The 26,210-nt window shown below is 38.0% G+C and overlaps 1 protein-coding gene across 4 annotated transcripts; it reads left to right on the top strand.

Moving 5' to 3' along the window:
- The first annotated feature begins 9,603 nt into the window (after positions 1–9,603).
- Positions 9,604–24,002, top strand: LOC103704949 (E3 ubiquitin-protein ligase RGLG2). 4 transcript variants are annotated; one of them, XR_603701.3, is made up of 13 exons: positions 9,604–9,925; positions 11,009–11,432; positions 13,312–13,396; positions 13,466–13,606; positions 13,703–13,810; positions 13,896–13,993; positions 20,397–20,476; positions 20,740–20,845; positions 20,939–21,066; positions 21,176–21,359; positions 21,588–21,644; positions 21,739–22,359; positions 22,850–24,002. XR_603701.3 is itself a non-coding variant. In XM_008788483.3 (12 exons), the coding sequence occupies exons 2-12, from the start codon at positions 11,073–11,075 to the stop codon at positions 21,817–21,819; spliced, it is 1,428 nt and encodes a 475-aa protein (XP_008786705.2). In that variant the 5' UTR covers positions 9,604–9,925; positions 11,009–11,072; the 3' UTR covers positions 21,820–22,567. The 4 variants fall into 4 exon arrangements, 1 of the variants encoding a protein (XP_008786705.2); XR_603700.3 differs by having other exon boundaries at positions 22,839–24,002; XR_003385248.2 differs by lacking the exon at positions 9,604–9,925 and adding an exon at positions 10,337–10,424 and having other exon boundaries at positions 22,839–24,002.
- Positions 24,003–26,210: the final 2,208 nt, after the last annotated feature.

Here is a 26,210-nt window from a genome sequence, read left to right as displayed (position 1 = left end):
ACGATTCTGCAGACCATCGCGATGACTAGTTGGTCGTCGACGGAATCACGAAGCAGCAGAGGATGATGGACTTTGCCAGGGTCAAGGTGGCCATTTACGCCACTGCACCGTTATTGCCCGAAGTCCATATCAAGGGCAAGGCGAGGGTTCTGTGGTAGCCCTTTATTTATGAGAACGTGCCCAATTTCTACTACGGTTGTGGGTGAATCGAGCATGCTGAAGCAGCCTGCAAGTTTTCGATGCCGGCGTTGGAGAGGGATGTGCAGGAGCGGACATGGTCCCTTGCTCTCATGGTGGTTGAAATCGATGGAGACCAGGGGGCTGGTGGTGAGCCGGACTCGAACTCCAGCGAGGAGGCCCGATGGTCGATCTTCGGCCCTTGGTTGGCAACCACGAGGATCCGACCACCGCTAGCTGTGGAGGGGCTACCGTGGTAGAGAAAGACGATTGAGTCAACTCCCGAGTCGTTCTCCTTAAGGTCATCGTCCTTTCCCAACTGGCCGAGTTCCCTTGGATCGTTGTCGGACTCGGATGGGTGGCAGAAGCTAGTGAAGGTGGCGCGGCGGTGCTCTCCCTCGAAGGATCAACTAGTTGGCAAGGGTGTTGACTTGGGATCTAGGTCGGGGGTGACTCAGGGCAACTACCGAGCAGGGTCGAGCTTCGACCCGCTGAACAACCTAGTCGACTTGGCAAACGACTCAAGCAGAGTTGGGCTGGACACTATGCAGGTCGGCTCTGAGGTAACAATGGTGGACGCGAGCTTGGGCCTGTCGAATAAGAGGCCCAAGAACGCTTAGACCTTTGGAAAGAGCAGTCCCACACCTAGGTTTATTGTCAAGCGGGCCCGTGTGCAAGCTACGGAGATTACCCATGCTGGTCCATCGGATAGGCCTTTAACAACTTGGGACATCTCAAGCTCTACATTTGCTCTTATAGCGCTACGAACGGTGTTTATCACTTGGGAGCCCCTAACATTGAGTTTCCTCAAGGTTGACTTCGACGGATGTATGCTGGATGGTGGCAAGAAGAGTGGTGCAAGCTTTGTGATCAAAGGCCCAGACTCTAGGGTGGTGGCAGTTGGTTAGTGTTAGATCTTTGATACTTCTATTTTTGGGGCGGAACTACAGGCAGCTTGGGCTAGTCTGTATCAAACCCGACGCTTTCTGCGGGCCAATGCAGTCCTACTCGAGGTAACTCAGTTACCGCAATCGGTTGGATCTAGGAGTTCACCAGTGGCATAGGTGGTTGTCATCCACTAGAATATTTGGGGTATGGTAAGTGGAGACGTTGCCTTCCAAACCAAGCATGTCTATAAAAAGGCCAATAAACTTGAATTGGGTGGTTTGCAAATCACTCTGAGAGAGTTCTCTAGATTAGTAAGAAGGAGCTCTCTAGAGTGCTCCGATGCTTATTACTTTTTATTTTTTTTAATATATTTATACTAGATATATGTTATTAAAAAAAATTGCCTAGGTCTCAATTGCGACCGTGACATCCCATCAAAGATTCGGATAGACGCCAACCACGCAATAATATTCCTCATGAATTGGTAGGCAGCAGTCAGCCATCCATTTCCATGGTCAGATGCCGTGCAAAACACGCACCACCACCATGGTGGATCCCAACTCCAAGCGGAATCCTGTCACATCCACATAATTTAGGTTCCTGGTCTCATCTCGCAAGTCATTCTAAGTCCCTCTCGTACTAGCTACATTATTAGTCTTTTTTTTTTCTAAAACAAAAGGACGACAGGTCCACAATACCCTATTCTTCATGCGGATATATATAGCCATAGTTTGTTTATGGGGCCTATGAGGGGGGTCCCACATTTACCAAGTCAATAATATTTTTTTTTTATTTTACCAAAATGGTAAATTATATAGCTCTAAAATAAGTACACCCTGCCAGATCACGATAATGTAAAGGTATAAAGCGGAAAAAATATCTTCTATAGATGTCCAAAAGAACTCTCCGAAATGCCGTACGACGAAGAAGGCGATCCAATCTACTGCCATGTTTGCCTCCCGAAATACAATACCTTCCCTTTTTTAGCACTCAATGTAGCTTTCGTGGATCCATCCCCCCAAGATGGGAAGGAAGTCTTAAAGGCCCGTTTGGTTTGCAGGCAAAATAAAATAAAATAAAATAAAATTTTTTATTTGATTAGATTTTTTAAAAAATAAAAAAATAGCATTCTCATTAGAACAAAATTTCTTTACTTCATTAAAAAAATGAGAAATATAAAAAAGCTACTATTGTTGAAAATTTGATTTTTTTTCAAAAATATTCTTAAGTCATCAAAATTTATAGATAATTTTTTTATTAAGAATATAGTAGATATTTTTTACAATTTTTTTTGAAATATGCTTTTTTTTATAATCAACCAAATATGCCAAAATATTTTTTTCAGACATCATATTTTTAAAAATTATTTTTTTAAAAAAAATATTTTAATGAAATTTTTTTTTGCAAATCAAACGAGTCCTAAAATTGGTCTCTTTCTCCCATTGCAATCAAGAAAATAGTGGCTCTTCGCCGCCTAATTTTAATAACGCAGCTTCTATGATGTAAGAATCTTCTAAGCTAGGCCTCTTTCTCCTATTACCATCAAGACTATAGAGGTTCTTCTCAGCCTTATCTTAATGACACAGGATTCTGGAGCATTATCACGCAACGTAAAAAATTTGTTAACAAAAATTTTGCTTGCAAGGGGATTGGTGCTTCAGACCACAAAAAAAAAAAAAACTCTGAGAATCGCACCTACCCAATTAGTTGCGTGAATCGCGTGGTTTGGATCGGTGTGGAATATAGTGACGCTCTTTCCATGAAAGTTCACTCCATGACCTACTATTGCTAGTTGCTATCAGTGGCTGCCAAAGCAATATTATGGCTGCATGGAGAAATATTGGAGACATGTTTGTAGGATAGTTGAAATGAGTGACATGTCACCTGTGGGGTGGTATTATATTTTAATGATGCGTGTTTCAAGGGTAATAAGAAAAATGCTTGGACGCAAAATCTACTGCAGTATGATTTTTGCACCATAAAGTGCTATACCATCATAGATAGCTGCTATATCATCCATTTTAGAGATAAACTGTTCTCTTTCATCCCTATGATGCATCGTGTATTATACTTAAAGTATCTAGCCATATTTTCTAGATGAGTAAGAGTTGCCTATCTCTGAGATAGATGACGTAGCAGCTATTCACAATGGTATGTCACTTTACAGTGCAAAAGTTGTACGAACTCAAATGCTTATATAGCCACTTATGTAGTACTATATATTAAATAATTTTTTATTTGCTTAAAATATAATTTTTCAGATTATGCTGATTCCCTCGCTATAAAGAAGATTATACTGCATTAGCTTTTATTGGGTTAGGTGGCTTAATTGTTACCTAATTATTAAAGAAAAGGTTAGGTGCCTAGGTTCTCTTAGGTCCTATTTTGGAGAGCTATTGGTAGTAGAGCTTTTGGAAGTAGAACTGTTAGAAGTAGAGCTGTCTGGAGTAGAGCTTTTATAAAAAGTTGTGTGCTGTTTGCTAACTACATTTCTAAAGTGCTGCGACACTTTAACATATGTTTGGTAAACAAACTGAGAAAATACTTTTATATGACAAAATTATCATAAAGGACATTGTAGAGTATTATACAACAGAGCATAATGAAATATGCATGTATTAATACATAAATATATGATATAGTATAATATTACTGTAATGTAATATAATATTATTATATTATAGTACTATAATATTGTATACTATAGGATAATAATTTAATATAATATTAAATTATTTAACATAGCATATTAATGTATTATGATATAATGTAATATAATATTATATTTATAGTATAATACAACAATAAATATATAAAATATTATAATTATTAGTGTAAATTAAATTTCATCCTTCTAATAACCATTTATTTCTTTAACAAATTATCTCTTTACTTAACTAATTGTAATGGTGACAAATTCATTGTACCTATCAATATCATAAAGATCAGATTATTTGCCACTCACTCATTATTTTTTATTTATTTATTTATATGTTCATTCGTATATATATTTATTTATGCATTTATTTATTTATTTATTATTTTATTCATTGAAATATATTTATTTATTATCTTATTTATTTATTTATTTATGTATACATTTATACATTTATTTATTTATTTATTTACTCTCTTTTTTTCTTTCCTTTTCTTCCTTTTCTTTTCTTTTCTTTTTTTTTCTTTTCTTTTTCTTTTCCTTTTTCTTCTCTTCTTCTCCTTCCTTCCTCTCCTCCCTTCTCCTTTCTTCTCCTCCCACGCGGCTGGCAGTGCCAGAAGGGGGCCAGGTCGTGGCCGGCGGCGCCTGCGGCAGTCTCGGCGGCCGCGATGGGCCCCGTGCGAAGTGTCCTCCTCCCGTGAGGCCGACGGCACCGGAAAGGGGCCGGGTCGTGGCAGACGCGAGAGTGGGGCGGGGCGTGGCCGGTGGCAGCCGCAGAAAGCAGGAGGGCACCCCCTTCTTCTTCCTCTTCTTCGGCACCTCCCCACCATGGGGGCGGGGACATCCACGGCGACCAACCTCCTTCTTCTTCGGCACCTCCCCATCCGTGACGGGGACATCATGGCCGGCGATGGCCAGAGAAAGGAGAAGACCGACCCTTCTTCCTCTTCTTCGGCACCTCCCCACCGTGGGAGCGGGGGCATGGGGGCGGCGGCAGGGGAGAGGGAGAGGGAGGAGGGTGGGTGGGAGAGGAAGAGGTGGTGAGATGAGTGTTTTGGGATGAATTTTTTTTATAAATGGGGGTATTTTGGTCAAAAATAGAGCTTTTCGACAAAACTCAAAGCAGCTTTTTCGGAAAACTCTAAAATGAAACTTCTGCCAAAAAGCTATTTTCAGCTTTCTGAAAAAGCTAAAACAGTTTTCTGAAATTTTTACCAAATATTATTTTTTATCTAAAAGTACTTTTGGAGGGCTAGAAAGTGCTTTTTGGCCTTTCAAAAGTTAGCCCAAACGGGCCTTATCCTTTTTTGTAAGATGTAGTTTAGACCTATTGCATTATATAGGGTCGCTGCCATTTTTTGCACCAGAACATTTGAGGCATGACAAGGGAAGACATAGTTTTTCGGATCAAACTTGTTTATAGAGAGGCCAATGGAACTACGGATTAAGTGGCTTTATTTGTGATAAATCAGAAATTTTCTAGACTAGTGGGAGGAAGTCGCTTGAAGTTGTGGTTTATTAATTTTTTATGCGTTCGTTGTCGGAAAAAAAAAAAAAAAAACTTATTGCATGGTAAAAGTCTCTTCTTGAGTCCTAGCAAAATAATAATAAAAAGAAGACCCTCCCAAGCAGGAAGCCGTTGCGTGCACGATGGAGATGATAACTTCCTCATAAATTCATTCATTGTCATATTCAAAACTTGGAAGTCTGGGACACATTCCATCTTATCTAATAGAAAAAAATCCCTAAGTAATTGACATCATAATGTGTGAGAGAGAGAGAGTCTTTTTTTAAAATTTTTCTAAAAGGTGATGCAAGCAGCATGATTTCATGGGGAGAAGCAACTACGAGGTCTCCTTCCAAAAGGGACTGATTGACCAACCAGCATGTAGGTCTCCCTCCCACTTAAACAAGGTTCCATTTGGTGTTGGAAAGCATGCTCCACTGGAAAATTACTTTATCAAATGCTTTCCAACAGTACGGTGTACTCTGCATCTTAGTCAAATAAATTTACCATACCAATACTCTGCATCTCTGTCAAATAAATTTACCATACCAGCTGTTTTCTAAACTTGATATGAGGTAAATGGAGTCCTCATTATGATGTGATTTTTTCAACTCTCTCTTAATTGTTATTTAGAATTTTAGAAACTTCACTCTTGAAATACAGCTTCGCATGGCCATTTCAATAATTTGATTATCCATGTAATATTTATATAGTAGATTAATTGTTACTTGCACGATGCCTAGCTTATTTTTATTATCTATATAATATTGATATAGTAGATTGGTTGTTACTTGCACGATGCCTAGCTTGACCTAAGTTGGCCAAGTATTTGTAATTCTACACGATAGCCCAACTAAATTCAAGCATACAATGATCATTGTCGAACTAATATATACATATAGAGGCTTTGTTATCTCAATTGATTTAAATGGATAAAATCTGATACATCGACAGTAGTTGATACTTTTATTTTTTAAAATATTTTTTATTAATTAATAAATCTCAAAATTAATGACTAAATATAGCTGATAATTTTGGATTTACCATAATAGCTGAGATATTAATATCTTAGACATTAAAGATCAGGCGAGATCTTGGAAAATCTTTAGTTCTTCTAAACTTCCCTACTTACTATATCTATCGAGATAAATGGAGAACTCGGTTTATCTCATTCTCAATTACTCACCAAGATAACTGATATCTCACGATTTAGAAACCTTGGTTATGTTCAATGACAAGTTAATGCATCAAGAGGCAGCATGGTCCTATTAGAAATATGCACAATCTAGTTATTTAAAAAATTATCAGTAGTTGCTGATGGTGCAACATATAATTTTTTTCAAAAATATTAATTATTATGCAACATTGTACGGTATTATATCTCAGTCTTGTCTAATCACCCCTCTCATTTTCATTCGTGGTGACTAAAATGGAGAAGCTGGAGGGGGCATTTGGTATGGGGTGATTGTCTTAGGATCAAAGGTGATATAGGTGGAGGTGATGAGATTACCGCATTTGGTTGCATTATAGTGATCCTACGTGGCGGTGATCCTAAATCACCTCCACTCCTCAAATCACCGTCCAACCCGATGATGGGATACCCGTCCTTGAGGTCGAAAATCTAAGATCACCCCAAGGCAGTGATCCTGGGTTGAAAGTTAAAGACAAAAATACCTCTTAATTTAGCAGAAAAATTGATATATTAATATACCATCAATATATTATGTCAATATTATATATATATATAATATGTTGAAGAATAATTTTAAATTATAGTAAAAAATATATTATTATATTTTATATTTATATAATGAAAAGATTTAATATATTACTCCTATTTACCTTATTTTTCTAATCAAAATAATTACTAGTATTAAAAAATTATTATAAGTATAAATAAAAATATTAATTCTATAATGAAAAATAAAATATTTCTATAAGATTAATAATTTATAGGAGTAATAAATATATATTTATAGAATATATTAATAATTCATATATTAATAAATATATTAATATTTTATTATAATATATTTTATATGATTAATAAATATATAATAAGGGCTACTAAAAGTAGAATATGTGACAAAATTATGGAGCTATTATAGGAATTAGCATATTAACTTACATTTTTTATTTGTGAGAATTAAAAACACATAAAAAATCCATCTAAGATATATCAGGGGTATTTGTGTTATTCTATGGTCGGTGATCTTGGATCCCCGTACCATACCAAATAAGTTATTTATGGATACTTGGAGATTCTTAATTACTGGACAATGATCTACCAAACTCATTGATCTTAGATCACTGGGGATCAAATCACCCCAACATTTGGATCACCAGGAATCTTAGGTCACCGTGGTGATCCTGTTGAGGTTACCAAATGCCCCCAGAATGTGGGAGAACCCTGACCCTATCAGTGGAGAAATTATTAGGCAGATCCGGACTACCAGCTCAGTTGTACACCGGACCGGTAGTAATCCACCATGTGTCCACTAAATAAAATAATTTAAAAAAAAACAAAGCCGCAATGCCATTGCAGATGTTGTGGTTCCAAAATTTGCCGATGCTAGAGAGGCAGAGACAACAAGTGAATGTGCTGATGATGATGATGACAAGAGCATCAACCTCGACAACTAGGGCAGAGGAGAGGATGTGGGTGTCGAAGTGAAGGGACTAGGAGAAACGGTAGTCCATGAGCTCGAAGTCAAAGATGCCCGAGGGGGGTGGGGGGTGGCGTTCTCCACATTGGTGATGGTGGTGAGTTAGGCGCCGACAACGATGTCATTAGCCATCTAGTCTTCGAACATGATAGGATTCGGTGAGCAGCAATAGGGCGCAACACGTCCGCCGGCAGTAGTGTCCCCTACCACCCAGCGGGACATCCACCCAAAGCCCACTCCAAAGATTAAATCAGGCTTATTTGAAGTTTTTTAAATTAGTTTATTCGATGGACACATGATGGGTGGCATGCTATTGGCTCGATCCACAGCTGAGTTGGGAGGTCCAAGCTAAATGAGAGTACCCAATGGGTAAAATTAAATACCTAACATTAAGTACCATTTAGCCTTAGGGCTTGTTTGGTTCGCGGGAAGCATTTTCTCTCATAAGAATATGGTCCTTAGGAAAAAGATTCCTAGAAAGAGAATGCCTGAAAATGTATTTTTGGCATGTTTGGTTAAATATGAGAAAGTGACAAATTTTCAGAGTGCTTATGTTTGGTTGACCATCCATTTTCCTAAAAAAATTGTGTAATTTCTATTATATCCTTAATAAAAATTAAGTTTTTAATGTTTTTTTAAATGTTGAAGGGCCTTTTTGGGAAAAAAATAAAGATGGAGTGATTCCCGTCTCATAGAAAAGTAACTTCCCCATATTTTTTTATCGAAAAGACTTTTCCATGAAACGTGGGAATCATATTTCCATGGGAATACAACTTTTCCATCTCTTTTATTTGAAAATTCCAACCAAATAAGAAGCATCCCATTACTTAGAAAGTGACAAATTTTCAGAGTGCTTATGTTTGGTTGACCGTCCACTTTCCTGAAAAAGTTATGTGTAATTTCTATTATATTCTTAATAAAAATTAAGTTTTTAATGCCTCTTTAATGTTGAAGGATCTTTTTGGAAAAAAATAGAGATGGAGTGGTTCCCGCCTCATAAAAAAGTAACTTTTCCATGTTTTTTTATGGAAAAGACTTTTCCATGAAATGTGGGAATCATATTTCCGTGAGAATACAACTTTTTCATCTCTCTTATTTGAAAATTCCAACCAAACAAGAAGCATCCCATTACTTAGAAAGTGACAAATTTTCAGAATATTTATGTTTGGTTGACCATCCACTTTTCTGAAAAAGTTGTGTAATTCCTATTATATCTTTAATAAAAATTAAGTTTTTAATACTTCTTTAATGTTGAAGAGCCTTTTTGAAAAAAATAAAGATGAAGTGGTTCCCGCCTCATAGAAAAGTAACTTTCCGATGTTTTTTTATGAAAAAAACCTTTTCATGAAATGTGGAAATCATATTTTCATGAAAATACAACTTTTTTATCTTTTTTTATTTGAAAATTCTAACCAAACAAGAAGCATTCCATTACTTTTTCATTAATCATACTTTTTTTCTTCTTTTTTTTCCGTGAGCCGAGCAACCCTTAGGGATGCAATGCTGGTGATGGGTCCACCTAACATTAATCCGGATTAGTTCCACTGCCCGTCTACAGCCGAGCTGGTAGAGGGGTATATCCAATAATTTCCCGTGTCGGTGACATCATGATCATGAGAGGCTCGTTCCACCGTCACCCCGCATTCGCCCGCCAACCAAAAATATGCGCGCGTGGGGCCCGATTCACGCTTGCTTATCCGGCAAGACCTACCGCTCGTCCCTCCCCCCAAAAAAAGTCTTCGTTCAGTCCGCCTGTGGTCGCATCGCTCCCGTCGAGGATACTCCTCCATCCCCTCACAGATCTCGCTCGCTTCTCAACATCTTGTCCCTTTATTTAACGAATCTCCAAGATGCCGCTCCGCTGGATCCCGGACGGAATTCGCCGTCCCCGTCGAATTATTTAAGGTTTTCCTAAACAGCGGGCGATACGAATTTCTCAGGGAAAAAAGATCAACGGGAAAAAAGTTGGCAAGTGGAGAAGAGGAGATAGAAGAGAAGAAAGATGAGAACAAGATCATTTGTTTCCTGAAGGTAATGCGTAAGCCCACGCTAAGAAGTATTTTGATTTCTAGTTCTAGGAAATTCTGTGCTCTCTTTCTCAACTGAAAAGGAAAGAGTGAAGTAGCGGGTAAGAAACTGGGGACTATTTGCTTGTTTTTGGTTTCGAATAATTTGATTTCGTAAAACTAGGGGGAGGAAATGAACATTGAAGCTGACCATGTCCACGCCGATTGACTTCAGTATTCGGAAAACTAATTAGTACACGTTCCTCTTCTCTGCTGCAGTTGCCGAGTAATTTTCCGAGAGGATGTTTTTTCCTACAAAGGTTATGTTTTCTTTGGAAAGAGTGGTTTTTTTTTTTCGGTCTCTCGGCTGCGGTCTTTTTAATCTTCTGAATTTCCATACTTATTCCTATCCAAATTCCCCAACCCTTTCCCTGCCTACCACCCACTGTTTTATTGATTCGTGGTGATCTGAGTGCTAAAGATTCGAACGTAGAAAAAATCTCTCGACATACGAGGATAAGGCTGTATATATCTGACTTTTCCTAGATTCCTTTTGGTTTTTTTTTTTTTTTTACTTTTAAATACCTGCATGCCAGAATCACTCGCTTTATCCTTAATAGCTGATTTGGACCTCGTTTCAAACTTGGGTTCCTTTTGTTCATAGGAATCTGAACTTATTTTGTTGCTTTGGATGTCTGTTTTATGGATTTGGATCATCTTGGTTTGATCCATAAGCTTCAACTTTCATTTTCTAAGTAGAAATTAATTAATAGGTGCCGTGGTTGATCAATCTTGCTTTCTATGTGGGTTCTTGCCTAGTTATTCCTCCATTGCAAGAAATAATATTTTTGTCGGTCAATTCTGTCTACCGGAAGAGACTGGCAGCTGCTGCTTCATCAACGTTCCGTGTCTTATGTTTCTCCTTCAGCACTTATATAAATGCTCCATTGTTACATGTCTACCTATCGTTTTTTTTGCTTTCTCTTCGTTCTCAGTGTTGTTGCCCGTTGAGAACTCTTTTAATTGATTTTGACCTCTCTTCAAATTTGGATTCTCTTTTGCTATGAGGTTCTGAATCATATTGTTGCTGTGGGTGGTTGTTTCGCAGATTTGGATCTGTCTGTCGTGGTTTGTCTGCATAAATCTATAGTGTTTGTAGGGTTTTTGGAATAATGGGAGGCAAAGGATCCACAGAGGCAGGCGACAGCAGAAATATCGGTCATCGGCCTTCATATCATGATCACAGCAGCTATTCACAGGAGCAGCCTTATCATAGCCAATCTCGGGAATGGCCTCCATATCAGAATCGTCCTTCTCCATTTGAAAGCTATGATTCCCCACCTCGAGCTTACCCTGTGGCTCGCACATACTCCCCTCCTAGAGGTTACCCTCCTCGGGGCTACCCACCACAAGCTTCAACTTATCCACGGCCTCCTCAGGTGCAAAATCCTTCCTCACATGCCACCAGTTCACGTCCCAAGTTGGACCGCAGATACTCAAAGATAGCTGATAACTACAGCTCATTGGAGCAGGTAAATTTTTTTCCCAATATTTTTCCAAGTCATTATGTCTGGTTTGTGTTAGCTATTTGATACTTTTCTTGCTAAAATATCAAAATATCAATATGATTTCTCCTACTGATCCAATGCTTACTGAATTCAAGAAGAACTTTGTGGCATGATCTGTGTGGCTTGGCATATGGACTGATATTGTACACAAGATGGCAAACCTCAGATTAATTTTCTAACTGCAAAATCAAAAAAAAAAATGAAGAAAACCTAATGGCTTGTTATGTTGTGGACCTTGTGGTAGATATAAGAAAGAGACAGCAGCCTTGGAAAAGGTTAACATTAAAAATTCAAAAACTAAATTCTGCACAATGTCACACCTCATGATATCATGAATTAGACTTTACATAAAACAAGATACTGGTGGGTACTGTGTCAACACCTGAATTTTCTCCCCTATATAGCTATTCCCTCCACTTTCCTAACTAATTTGCAGCTGAAAATTGGGATCTGAGTCATGCAACTTCTTCTTTTTTGTGTAAAAAATAGGAGGGGAGGGGGAGGGACCAGCCCATCCATATAGCAGCCCCACTGGGCCTTCCTTCCACCAGGGAATGTTCGATACAGATCGCAGGTTTTGTATGCCTTCCACGACCCGTAGGCTCACCCCACTGGGCTCACGGCCTCACGTGTGGGTACATCACCCTATTGCTACCTCGGTACAGATAGAAGGAAAGCATATCCGCCAACGAGCCGTCCGGGTGTGGGCCATCCGGTCCCCTAATTTAATCGACGTCCGCACGTTTCGAACCCGGACAACTCGGGTGGAATTATCGCCCCCTTACCACCAGGCTACCACCTTGGTGGCCATGCAACTTCTTTGGCCCATCACTGAAAACCCATAACTTGGACTCAGCTTGAATCTTCCAAATTCATATTGACCTGGATGGTTTAACCTATTTGCTTGGTAAGTTCTTAAGGTGGTAAATATAATGTATCAAAACGCCATAATGCATAATGCAAGGAATATTCTACTTTAGTCATATAGAAATGTCAATTTTGAAATCTGTGAAATATAAGCATTTAAATATTGACAACTTGTTAGAATAAAAGGATACTTCTCCCTTCTTTTTTTCGACGGACATCAAATAATATAATCTGTTAGACTATTATAGTCTGAATGATGTTTAAAAAAAATGATGTTAGTGACAAAAATAAAAACTAAAAAAAGATGATTTTAATCTTACATGCCAGTTTCAAGAGGGAAGACCATATTTATAATAGGTAAAAACTGGAAGCAAACCTTGAAAATGAAATCCCAGCAAGCAAAACAGATGAGATAAAACCTAAACAACCATCAATTTTATGAAGAATCCTTCCCTTCTTGAACTCAAAAGAAGCAAATGAGCAGCTTGTATGTCAAAAGAATTTCTGAAAAAAATAATCAACAAGAAGATCCATGTCTCAAGCTGATGCTTCCTTTGAAGGAAGTCATCACACCAAGGGATTTTTTAGATTTTTCATCTTTTCTAATGCTTTATGCAGTTGTAGACACTACGTCATGCTTCTTTCATAAATCTGGTCCTAAATAGTTTGGACAACTTGATGCTTAAAACTTTAATGATGCAACAAAAAATCATGAGGTTGCGAATCATGCAAATGCTGCAATTGAGGATTGTGCAGTGATAAAAATTGCTGGTTCATAGGTTTGTTCCCTCTCAATTATGTATGCCATCTCAGAAATCATTGATTTGTGAATTCTTTGCTTGGTATTGTTACTTTCTGACGGTGCTATGCCTGTCAAGAAGGTAATCAAGATCTTAACAGGGGGTTTATCATACCACGCTACATCAGCAATTTTGTTTCTGTTAGACCAATGCTTATTGCTCTATCACCTCTACAGGTTACTGAGGCTCTTGCACAAGCTGGTCTTGAATCATCAAATCTAATTGTTGGTATTGATTTCACAAAGAGCAACGAGTGGACAGGTAATGCTCCATATTTTCTTATGTTAGTTATAGACTTATAATATTCATCTGATTTATCTTTATAAGCAGGTAAGCACTCATTCAACCGCCGCAGCTTGCATTCCATCGGTGATACTAAAAATCCTTACGAACAAGCAATATCTATCATTGGACAAACCATGTCAGCATTTGACGAGGATAACTTAATCCCTTGTTTTGGGTTTGGAGATGGTAAAATATTTGTATCTCATCTAATTACTCTCAAAGTAATAATTTTAAAATCTGTTCTGTTTTAATGATAAGATGGATTCCTGTGTTATTTGGCAGCATCGACACATGACCAAGATGTCTTCAGTTTCTACGAAAGACCTTGTAATGGATTTGCAGAGGCTTTAACACGATACAGAGAAATTGTACCACATCTACGATTAGCTGGTAGCTATACTACTTCGGTTGCTTTATTTTTGGAATTTGGGAGACAAGTTATAAACAAATGCAACTTAAATTTTTTGTTTTCCAGGGCCAACATCCTTTGCTCCAATAATTGAAATGGCTATGACCATTGTGGAGCAGAGTGGTGGGCAGTACCACGTTTTATTGATAATTGCTGATGGGCAGGTGATCTTTTTGTCCAAAGTTTGTTCCTTTCTTTCGGAGGCGATACTGTTTTTTGTTGATTATGGCTGTTATATCAATTGCAAAAGTTTGTTTGACATAATTTTCAGTTTTGAGTAGTACTGCTTTCAAGATACTTCTGTATTACTTTCTTATGTTTTGCATTTACAAAATATTTTAATATGTATTCTGCTTATGCTATTTGAAAGGACTAAACACATTGTATTTATAGAACTAAAGCTCTTTTTTGATATATTACTTTTTTGTTCTCTCCAAGGTCTACAATTTCGGTACTTGATATCGTATCGTTACTTTATCGGTTCAGTATAGTACGATATACCTTTGTACTGAAATAACTTTCTAGCTATTTTTTCAAATTTTATCTCGGTACGGACCGCTATACACCTCAGTACACCTTAGTATGTGCGGTACAGGGCAGTATGCCTCGGTACGGGCGGTACAGGGCTTGTACCGACTTGAAGGTAAGTTTTGTACCCATTTTCTTCTGGTACCATACGATGCACCTCGTACCAGATGGTATGGGGTAGTACAGTAGACTATGGTTCTCTCTCTCTCTCTCACCAAAAAAAAGGAATGAACTTTCTAAAACGAATCAAACTAGATACTCAAGATTCATCATGTTACTCTCCAAAATCATCTTCCTCAGTTGTGAAAGCTATGAAGATTTATTCTGGCTGATTGGCTTTAATGAAGTAGATCTCCAAAGTTTGATGTGATAGTCTCAACATCTCCAAAGTGGCAATCTTGCCAGAAGTTAGTCTCTGACCATCATCAGAAATCACTGATTTGATTGCTGGTGGTAATTGCTGAATGTGCTAGACGTCTTTTTTCTCCATTGGTGAATGAATGCAGAACCTTGATGAGCTTTAGTTAATCGACCAGTTCTTAAGATGTTGTTCTTTAATAGACAACTTTGGGGTGTTGTTTGCTAGTAGAAGGTTCATATCCTTCTTCATCATTCTTTTTAGGCTTCTTGAAAATTGTCTATTAGTTAGATGATTTATTTTCCTTAGAATAATCACTTTTTATGTCAAGTAGACTATCTTGAAAGTAGGAACCTCAATTGAGGCATTTTTCTCCTTCCTCAAGGGCATTTTGCTTTTTCGTTAAGTGTTTTTTTTTTTTGAAAAGTTTTGCCTCTTCATTCTTCTTATGGTCTACCCCCGCTCCCTCTTTTTTTTTTGGTTTTTGGACCTTATGCCGGTGTTCTTGTAGCACCTCCCTTGTCCTTCCTGATCTCTGAGTCCTTTTTTGAGTTTACTATCCATCTAATCTTCCCTAAATATTCTCCTTTGGCTTCACATGTTCTTCTTCTTTTTTCTCTCGCCTTTTCTCTCTTTTCAGTCCCTTTCCTGTTTAACATTTGCATCTTTAAGAACACTCATGCCCATGATCTCTTGTGCTGTAGTCAAAGGCTCTCATCCTACACCTCCCATGGTTACTTTCTACATGTTGTTCCACATGGTTACTTCTATATTTTGTTCTTTGGAGCATGGTATGCTTCTCTGATATTACATGCTCATTTCATGAATGAGAAAGATCACCACCTGATGACGTTTGTCCTCCCATGCAGCATCTGCCATGATCTTTGGCATGTTTGGTTTGTATCATAATTCTACCTCAATCCTGGTTACATTGGATCAATTGATGGGTTTCCTCCAAACCGTTAAAGCTTGTTACATGTAAGCATGTAATGCTGACATCTTTGTCTAGTTAAAGGGGCTGCATTTTTTTTTTTATTTTTAATTAAGGCAGAAGGTGGATTCCACCATATTTCTACTTACGATGTCTAAAGAAGAAAGGCAATTTATTAGTTCTAAGTGACTATAGGCAGGGAGGGATGTTAACCCATTTATTGTACCCTATGATTTTTGGTAGGTGCAATGCTTAGGAAATCTAATCAGAACTTACCAACTCGCTATTAATGTTCCTTGGAATCCATGAGGGCTTGCTTTAAAATCTACCAGTACTTTCATTAGAATACAGTAGAGCTTGCACAAAATCCACCATACAGGAGAGAAACACAAAAAGAAGTGCCCTCAAGAAAAAAATACTTCACTGATTGAAATTTGAGTATATAGAGGGAGGGTTCTTTGGTAGCTTTTAGGGTCCCTTACATTGATAAGGCTCGTGGGTGTCATTGGAGTTAAATTAGGGTTTGAAACACATCAATATAAGACTTCTAGAAACCAATTCTTGTGCCTTAAGAGCTTCTTGGACATAAAAACCTATATAAAGGTAGCTTATGTGCTGTCAGATTGAAGTAACGGTGTCATAGTTGTCGCTAGATGACTCCTGGCTCGCATGGGAATCAAAAAAAGCAGCTGATGGAAGGTTTTTGCTGTCCAAAATGATTTGACAGTTAAGGATACTGCCATCCAAATGATCTGATAGTAGGAGCATTGCTGTCAGGTTATATGCTAACGGTAGGATTGCTGTTGGATTACTGGCTGGACTACACTGACATCGCTTCAGTATTTTGTCCATAATTTGCTCATATCAGTTTTGATATGGAAAGCTTATTTGATGTGGATGATGGAACTAGTTTGAACTTCAGATTCTATCTGTACTGATTATGATGAAACCATCTTTTTGGTCTGATATGAACTGAATTTTGCTAGCACCAAACTTACTACTGATCTATTTTACATTATTACAGCCTGTTAGACACTTGTGGCTCAAGTATCTTCTTATATCTCTCTTTAATTAGTTTTGAAGTGGTCCAAAGGTTTCCTTGGGGTCTTATGACAATGAAAGGTGTAGATTTGTCCTTGAGTCTTATTTCAACAAAATTCTGGTGTATTTGTGTAACTTCTTTAAGTCAAGTTCTGGAATGAAGGTATCAAGTTTAAGCATTAAGTGTCTAAGATTGAGGAGTCTCCACAAGCATAAGTTGAGCTCTGTATGGTGTACAGGCCAAGCCTTTTGGCCTATACTTCCTCCGATCACATAGCTAATCATTCATTTTGTGCTTATTTTGTTTGTCTTCTCTCCAGTCACATAGCTTTACTTGCGGAGACTCCTCTCTTGTAAACTCTTGATACTTGAACTTACTCCATTTCATAACTTGATTTGGTCTTATCACTTGTGTCCTATATGGAAATTTTTTATGTAACTCCTCACTTTACCATATAGATCATACACAACCTCAAGACTACCTAACATAACTAATGCATATCATTTTAATTTTCCTAGACAAGATAAAGGGATGTTTTGATGTTCTCTTGACTTCATTAAAATACTCAATTATAAGCTCAGTGACTTGGCTTGAGCTGCCTTAATGGTGGGTGCATAAAAGATCTGCCTTGGTGGTGAGTAACAGGTCCATAGTTGGCCATAGTCAAATTGTGGGTCAACCTCTCGTATGACAGCTTGAGATGAAATCTTTCTTCTTTCTTGTTTCCATCACAAAGCCCTCCCATCATCTATAATCTAACCGACTCCTGGCAGTAACAGTATATATAGGCTCTCCACTTTGACAATTGACCTCTTGTTATCAATGGCCACCAGAAATGGGGATAAACTTTCTCCTTCTTCCTGGCCAATTAATTCTTCTTTGGAATGGTAATGGTAATAATATTAACATTGTTCAGAACTTCAGATGATGATTTAGATAGGAGGTGTTATGTTTTAGGTAGGCAAGCGAGGAAGAAATTGAGAAAAATCAGTGACAAGGGATAAGACTGGTGATATTTTCAGGCTTCAATGTTGGTTAAGAGCAAAGATGTCCTAGGGACAATGAGAAGCAGATGGGTTGATAAGAAACTGATCCAGATCAAGTGATGAGAGATCCAACAAGTGGTGTTGTGGGGCTAAAAGATTAATTTTTCTCTCCATGTAATCAACAAGTTGCATGTTGAATAATGGCCGGATCTGGCAGTTCAAAAGGTTGAATCGTTGGGTCGATGGGTTTGGGCAGGTTTTAAAATATTTTGCGACTTTCGGGTTGATCTGGCCCCAAGCTAAGGTTGGCCTGCTTGGTTTTTAAAATACCAATAACACAATAAATCTGACTCAATTTTCTAAACTACAAATTTCCAAATTAACATGCTATCCAATTTTTCATAAGTAAATATATTAAGATCATTTTTCATTTAACTTATAATATTATTTTGTGATCCTTTCACATCCTCATCACCATTATTTTTAGCAACCATCAGAATTCCTTACAGGGACACACTATTGCATGCTTATGGTATCTACTTAGGAGTTTCAACTGATCCATTGTTAGTGTGAGATCATTATAGATTGTTGTACTATCCTATACTGTATAGGAAGGGAACTGATATAAAGCACAAGTTTGGATCGATACAGGCATCGTAGCACCTTGTACTACCCCATACCAAGGCGTACCAAGGTGTGTACCCACCCGTACCGAGGCATATCTAGATAAAAAAATGTGAAAAATGGTTGGAGGATTGTTTTGGTATGGATTATGTACCGTAGCATACCAAATTAGTATGGTATTAGACTATTAGTACAGTATCTGATACCGAGATTGCAGACCTTGAAAATAACTGTCTGTTTCATACTATGAAGATAACTTATTATACTCATAGTTGTAAGTTTGCCCCTAGCAATGGAACATATTGAATTCTTGAAATGGTTTAAACATACTCTTCAGGTATCCCAAATAAAATAGAATAGACTAAAAAAGGTGCATTTAAGAGATGAGACAATGTTGGAAGCTTTAATTTTTTGAGTATCTATATAAAATCTAGGATTATTATGTGATACTATAAAACTTAAATTTGGTTTGCATCAACTGTTAAGGATTTCTTGTAATTGGCATAAATCAATTTGACAATATTTCTTATCTGTTTAAGATGCTAATTTTCCGCTGTTCACAATTAGTGCTAAAAATGAATTGCCAAAGGGCCTGGTTCTACATTAATTCCAGTTGTAGATGTAAACTGGTTCAGTTGGTAAGTTCCTAGGAGTTGTTACTAATGACCTGTGTCAAATCCTGCTTGCACCATTTTAAAATTTATTACCTCAATAAATTGGGTGGGGGCCTCTTTTGTCTTTGAAAAGAAAGAAAAAAATGATCCAATTGGACTTCCCTGGCAGGGCCTATTTGAAAATTCTGCATTTGCCTATCCCTAGCCCAACCTTTTCCTACATTACTCATAATGTGCCAACAACCAAATAGATAGGAGAACTATGTGGACTATGGAGTTGTGAATTAATTCAATTTAAACATTATAAGGTATACAGATCATACAAAGCTCTCAATTATGTCAGAAGGGAAATAAATTGATGATCAATCTACCATGAGCTTAAACAATGTATCCTAGGAATACTGAAACTAACAAAACAAAATGCTACACTAGTTTATGAGTTTGTGCATGCTCGACTCCCAATTGTTAAAGTCCTAGCATGTGTAATAAATCTGTCTAGACAATGATAAAGCATCGTGTATCATGCATTTTGACAACTTAGTTTGTTAAGTAACTAGTTTGTTTTTCAGTTGTTGTATAGCTAAAAAAAAAAAAATCAAAACATATGATTCTGTTTTTAGGTATTTTTAATGTTGGAGATTATATTGGAGGTCTTAGAGATCATGATTGATAATATGATTCTAAATTTACATGATCCCTCATATGTTCTAAACCAAGATTCCCTGAATGGGTACCTGGACCCATACCAGTTGGCTATCGGAATAGTATGGTATGGGTCTATACCGTGCCATTCTGGAGGCCAATCATTATTTTGTTTGCTATTTTTGAACTAAAGTCTGAAAAAATAAAGAATTAGTTCAGAAATGGCAAAAATAATAAAGAATTTTCTATTTCAAAATGAAATAGGGAGGGCTCAGAAGCCCTCTCTCCCTCTTTCCAAGCGACGAGAGAGTTTCTCTTGGCCTCCCTCTCTCCCTTCCCTCTCCCTCTCTCCCTCCCTTCCTCCCTCTCTCTCTCTCTTTTCCTCTTTGTCCTTCTCTCTCTCCCCTTCCCTCACAGATTTCTCGAAAAGAAGGGCGGAACCATGCCCGTCTGCCCTTGATACAGTTCGGCACACCCCGAATTGGACAATTTAGGATGGTAAAGCCTTGTTCTAAACTGAGTATTTGAGCTCAAAGTCTCTATCTATGATTGTAACCTAGCTCTCTCTCTCTCTCTCTAGACAACAAAACATATTTATATGTTAATATGCAATAATTTTTGCTGTGGCTCTTGCCAAGAAACAGGGAAATTAAAAATAAAAAGTAAAGATGGACAAAAAATAGTTATACATTCCTTCCCTAGTTGGGCCATATAACACTATCCTTATATAATTGAATTCTTTTCCCACTTTTTCTAATTTCAAATATATCACATTGTATGTCAGATGAGTTTCTTCTTGTAACTCATCTTATTTAGATACTTAGAGGTTTTGGTTGGAACAGGTTACAAGAAGTGTAGATACTGAATCTGGCCAGTTAAGCTCCCAAGAAAAGAAGACAGTTGATGCAATTGTCAGTGCTAGGTAAGATTGGTCTGATCACATGATGATGCCACAACTTCTATAATATCTTTCTGTGATCATCCAGACTGAATAGTTAGATGGAAATGAAGTATCAAAATGTCTAGATATATTTATTTTATTGAATTAATCCAGTCAGCAATCATCTTTACTGGATTCTAAAGGGAAAATTATAACTAATTAGAGAAGCAATTATTAGTATTATTCCAGCTTGAACTTATCTAATTGTACTATGTCTGTTCTGTGGCACACTTTCCACATTGCAGTCAATTTCCATTATCTCTTATATTGGTTGGAGTTGGGGATGGACCCTGGGACATGATGAGGGAATTTGATGACAATATTCCTGCTAGATCTTTTGACAATTTCCAAGTAAGATCAGAAATTACAATAGCAGTCAGTTTCCTCACTTTTTTATTAGTATGCAATTAGTTGTAACTGGGTAAATCTGCGCTGTCTTCCTAGTTTGTGAATTTTACTGCAATTATGTCAAAGAACGTGCCTCAAAGCAGAAAAGAGACAGAGTTTGCGCTTGCAGCACTGATGGAAATACCTGCACAATACAAAGCAACTTTAGAGCTTGGGATCTTAGGGTATGGAGACTAAAAACTCCTTGAGGATCCAGCAGTCTTAACTTATGTTAATTTCTGTTAATGCTTATTTGTTGATGCAATTACTGCTATTCTTCTTGTTGTCAAGCAGACAACGGGCTGCAAAGTCTCCTGAAAGAGTCCCTCTTCCACCACCTATTGGGAGTTACGGTGCAGCTTCCTCTGTACCAAATACTTGTGGATCAATGGGTTACCGGCAAAGTGCACCATCTTATCCTGAATATCAAGCGTCACAAACCACAGCTCCTGCTGCAAGTGCTTCAGGGGAAGCTCAGGTAGTGTTCTCTCAATTCTTGTCTGTTACTTTGAGCTTTGTCGTAATGTTCATCATGACCTAAGGCTTTTTTAATGTTGGCTACGGTCATTTGCTTATTCCATTCAGATTGGTCTAGATCTTGCAACAAGCAATTTATCCTTTTTTGATCAAGGATAGACCTTCATTTTGTCCAATTGCACAGATGCATAGCTCTGCTGACCATTGCTATCTCATGAATCTTGGGCAGGTTTGTCCAGTCTGCCTTTCAAACCCCAGAGACATGGCCTTTGGCTGTGGGCACCAGGTGAAGTAATGACATTTTGCAGCACTATCTACACTTATTATCTTCATTATTCTTATCATCATCGTTGTTATATTTTTGTCCCTCTCCATTCCAGACATGCTGTGACTGTGGACCAAATCTTGTAACTTGCCCCATCTGTCGCAGCCCAATTCAGGCCAGAATAAAGCTCTATTGAGGTCACTGCAATGATGTATAGAGAGGATATGCGGTTCCAATTTAAACAGCATGGACTTTGTTCAGGGTAATCATAATTTTCAGCCCAGTGGATTATCTAGATTTACATCAGTCTAGTGGATTGCAGCTGAATATGCTGAGCAATGGCCTTGCTGTTTAGAAGACAACTGCAAACCCTTCCTTGCCCGTGTTTGTGTAACTTGTGTCTGTTTCTTTTCACACATTCTGTCTTGCTTTCTTAGATGTCTATATGAAGGCCTGCATATGTGTTGGCACGGGTGTGTTTGTGCGTGCATGTGTTTGAGTATGTATATCTGTGCTTGTGTGCGAGTGCATGCATGCATTTGTTCGTGGTGTCCAGAACTGCTACATCTCTGATAGGCCAATTTGCTTGTCGGCAAGTGGCCAAAGAAGAGGCCTGTCGGGGAACCGAACCATTCTGAACCCCTACCTGGTTCAGAAAGGGCCATCCTTCAATACATCACCATGCAGCTAAAGTGGGTGGTTGCCATCCCAGAAACTGAACCACCTCCTTCCCAAGGTAAGCACTGTAACTGACCCTTTTTGCATCTCAATTCTTGAATCTCAACCCTTTGGGTTCTTGTACTTAATCATTGTTGTATCGTATATTGTTAACTAGAGGTTAGCTTGTATATTTGAAATTTTTTATGAATGGCTCAAGTCTCTCCTGAGATAGAAGAGACAAGATTTATATTTCTGTCAATATATCATTCTTCATTTGTAGATAATTTGGTTCTTCTTTTCTTCCTTATTTCTAACATGCCAACAAAAGGCTATATCATTTGTTTCAAGACTATTAAGACCCTGGCCTATGGATCAACCACTAAATTTTCTTCCCACCCTCAACCCAAACAAAAGCAAACATCAGATTTGCTTCTGTACGAAGCGACATTTTTTTTTTTTGAACTAAAGCTGCTTTGCATGCATTCACTTACTTGCAAACAGTGCAGAGCTTTGTCAAGTGAAATCGTTGTGATCCAATCACTGAACCTGTTGCAGATTGTCTTCAGGGATTTTTGCCATCATTTGTACCATTCAGACCAATCTGTGTTCAATCCATTTCATCTGGGCACAACTTGTATGATGGATGCATTTGGACTTGTCAATTGTAACGTTTTAGGGAATCCGGAATGCTGAGCATGCATTTGTGTGGGCAAGGGAATATTGTTGCAAGACTGGATAGATCTTTGAACAGTGGCATCTATTCAACATGTTCAGGCGCAACCATGCTCTACTACTACTGAAGAAATATATCCAATGGATCAACTTTAATCATACATTAAATGAGAGAAGGGATCTGGAACTGTCATTCAGGAAAATTGGGTCCAAGGAATGACCGTAAATTCTAGTTCGTGCATCTGGAAACAGACTGGGCTTCTCTTAAGCCAAATGAGTAGGCTATAGTGGAACCTGAGGAGCTGTGGTAGCTTTAAATGTCCCAAATCAAATGGTTGCAGGAGTACAAAGGCTATTTTTGACTTAAATGCCAACAGAAGAGCTATCAGCATTGTGGTGTCAATGAGTCCTAGCCTGCTGGTATTTGTAAAGGAAGTAGGAACATCAGCTTGTTATCATGCAGCTGTACAGACGGGCGAAAAAGGAATTGTCTTTGCCTAGGTGAAAATGGAAACCAGATCAGGGAACCTTCTGCAGGAGGAATCAAGCTGTGGGGCACATTGGTTTGCTTGACTCTGGTGCCAAGAGAAAACTAACTTTGGTTTAATGTGATATGCTTGCATAATCATGGAGTTTTAACAGCCTTCATGCCTATTGTGTCTAAGTCAGAAAGAGTGTTGGAGAGTAGGGGACAAAGATTTTTAGATATTGGATATTACTTCTGAACATGGTATGTGCCTTATCATTAGATTCTTCGTTTGTTTCTCTAATTTCTAACGAGGATGATAAATACTTTGCTTATCAGTTCAAACATATCCTGCAAAATTGGAATTTGCTGAATATGCGACATTTGTATCGGATAGACTGATAGACAATGATACCTACATGCCCTCTAGTTCTTTCTTCACTCAAAAGCTGCTCATAATCCAGGGGTCTAATGATCTTGAAAAAAGGCTGGAGAAAGCTCATGATGGCTTATTATTCTTACTTTTTGTGGATGATCTGGAATCTCTCTATTTTTTTGAAGGCTTATGTCTTGAGAGCTAATCTTTTGCTTACATAGTTATTTTCTTTATCATTATCAGCCCTTCAGAGACCAAAAAGCCCGCCCAGAAAAAAAAAAATACCTCATATCTTATAAATATCTGATTTATTGTGTAATGATTCTCGAGAAATATTGGAAGAATTGTAAATGCCCATGGCTTTAAGGAGGCAATAGATGCAGAATTCCTTTGGCAGCCAAGAAATGCAGTGTAATCATTTCCATGCTCTGTTTGTGAAATAAATGACAAGCACATGCTTGTAAAAGGGAAGTTCCAATCTTGAGGAAGCATTAGATGGTCTGCGAGGACTTGTTCTGCCACCCTTGTTTGGAAGAATGTGTTCAAATGATCCAAATTTTCACCGAGAAACATGTGGAATCACAATAAGAAGAGAAGGATTACGCCCTGTAGCATTGGGAAGTTGTCTCTTCCTCAAGAAGACAACCCTGGTTGATATATGTATGCTAATCTTACATGCTGCTTCTTAAGCTAGCTCTGAAATTCTTGCATTGCTCCTTGATACTCCAGATTAAGCTGCTGCTTGTGAAATACTGACTCACCAGCAGTTAATGGATTTGATAAAAAGATAGCAATTTGAGAGCTATAACTCACTGATTTGAAGAACTCAAGATCATAAACATTTGATTGGACTCCAGCAATTTAATTGGGATCATCTGGTTAAGCATATGATCTGGAGTAAGATTTGCCGTATTGGTCGGTATCATATTGTATCGGTACCAAACTAATATGTAGTTTCGTACTATGCCGATATTCGGTATGTCTTGCTATCTTGTATCATATAGCGTATCGATACATCGATACTATAGTTCGATGGTACTGGTATGGGGTTCGCTATAGTAGGATGGTACTGGTATGGGGTTCGCTATCAAGATGGTGAACTTTTGATATGGAGGATGCAATAGATTTACATTTCATGACCAAAGGGTTCCTTGAAACTTCATAACTGGAAAAGTTGGAAGTGTGCTATTGATGCATGGCAGTAGATACACAAGTGTTGTATTTTGATTACTTGACATGTGGGCAAACATCTTGATTACAGAGAGATCAGTGAGCTTCCAGTATTGTGCCCAGCACTCAAAACTTGGGATTGGATGACGAATACAGTAAACATTAACGAAGAAAGAAAAAATTGATACATATTTAAGGTGGCTACATTCTAGGCATAAAGTAAAGTTTCTACCGGTCACGCTCCCGTCTGCGCGGGGCACGTGAGGCACCCAGTGCTCACGTAAAGGCCATATAAGAAGGGAAACACGGGGCTCCCCTGCAAGATATTGTCCGGTTCCGGAGCTCACGCAAGCGTCTTTCATCCCTCCCTAGTTTTGTTTTCCACTCAAAATGCATCTACAGGATTTGAAAACACCCGTCTCATATGCCCAGGCTCTGGAACAAGTCTTTCCAATACGGGACTATTGGGCCTCACATCCTTCCCACCTTCGGACAAGAGTTGTCCTCGGCTCTGATACCAAATGTCACGCCCCCGCCTGCGTGGGGCACGTAAAACACCCAGTGCCCACGTGGAGGCCACATGAGGGGGGAAACACGGGGCTCCTCTGCCAGATATTGTCCGGTTCCAGGGCTTTATGCAAGCGTCCTTCATCCCTTCCCGATTTTGTTTTCCATCCAAAACGCATCTACAGGATTTGGAGACATCCGCCTCATATGCCCAGGTTATGGAACGAGTCTTTCCGATGTGGGACTATTGAGCCTCACACTACCAATAGACACACTATGTTTTTATTTAGTTGTCCAGATTTTGGATTCTACATAGGCAACACCAATACAATCGTAGATTGCATGGAAGGGATATTAATCTTAATAAAGCTTGTTGCAGATATATTTCATGTAAATTGGTGCATTGTATCTTTACTCTTCAAACAATACTATTCATATATATATATATATATATATATATATATATATATATATATATACCTCTTAAATGATATTATTTTTGCATTGATACCCTCCTTTTGGATTTTTTTTAATGATGTTAATAAGTACTTGTCTTAAAGTCCAAAAAGACAATAATAGCAAATATTTAATATATGGTTTACAGAGTAAAGAGTTATTTTTTGTATAGATTTTTTTAGGGATATTAATGTAAAAGTATAATCCATTTATTTTACGTTTGAAGCAGTTATTTATTAACATTGTTAGCTAAAATCTCATGAAAGGGTTATCTTGCAAA

This window comes from Phoenix dactylifera, chromosome 10, assembly GCF_009389715.1.
Source record: "Phoenix dactylifera cultivar Barhee BC4 chromosome 10, palm_55x_up_171113_PBpolish2nd_filt_p, whole genome shotgun sequence".
Lineage (NCBI taxonomy): Eukaryota > Viridiplantae > Streptophyta > Magnoliopsida > Arecales > Arecaceae > Phoenix > Phoenix dactylifera.
This window is presented reverse-complemented; position numbering and strand designations above follow the sequence as displayed.

Coding starts and splice junctions, on each gene's coding strand:
- LOC103704949 (XM_008788483.3), top strand. CDS start 11,073: ATGGGAGGCAAAGGATCCACAGAGGCAGGCGACAGCAGAAATATCGGT. Junction 13,994..20,396: donor TGATAATTGCTGATGGGCAG/GTGATCTTTTTG, acceptor TGGTTGGAACAG/GTTACAAGAAGTGTAGATAC. Junction 21,067..21,175: donor TTAGAGCTTGGGATCTTAGG/GTATGGAGACTA, acceptor GTTGTCAAGCAG/ACAACGGGCTGCAAAGTCTC.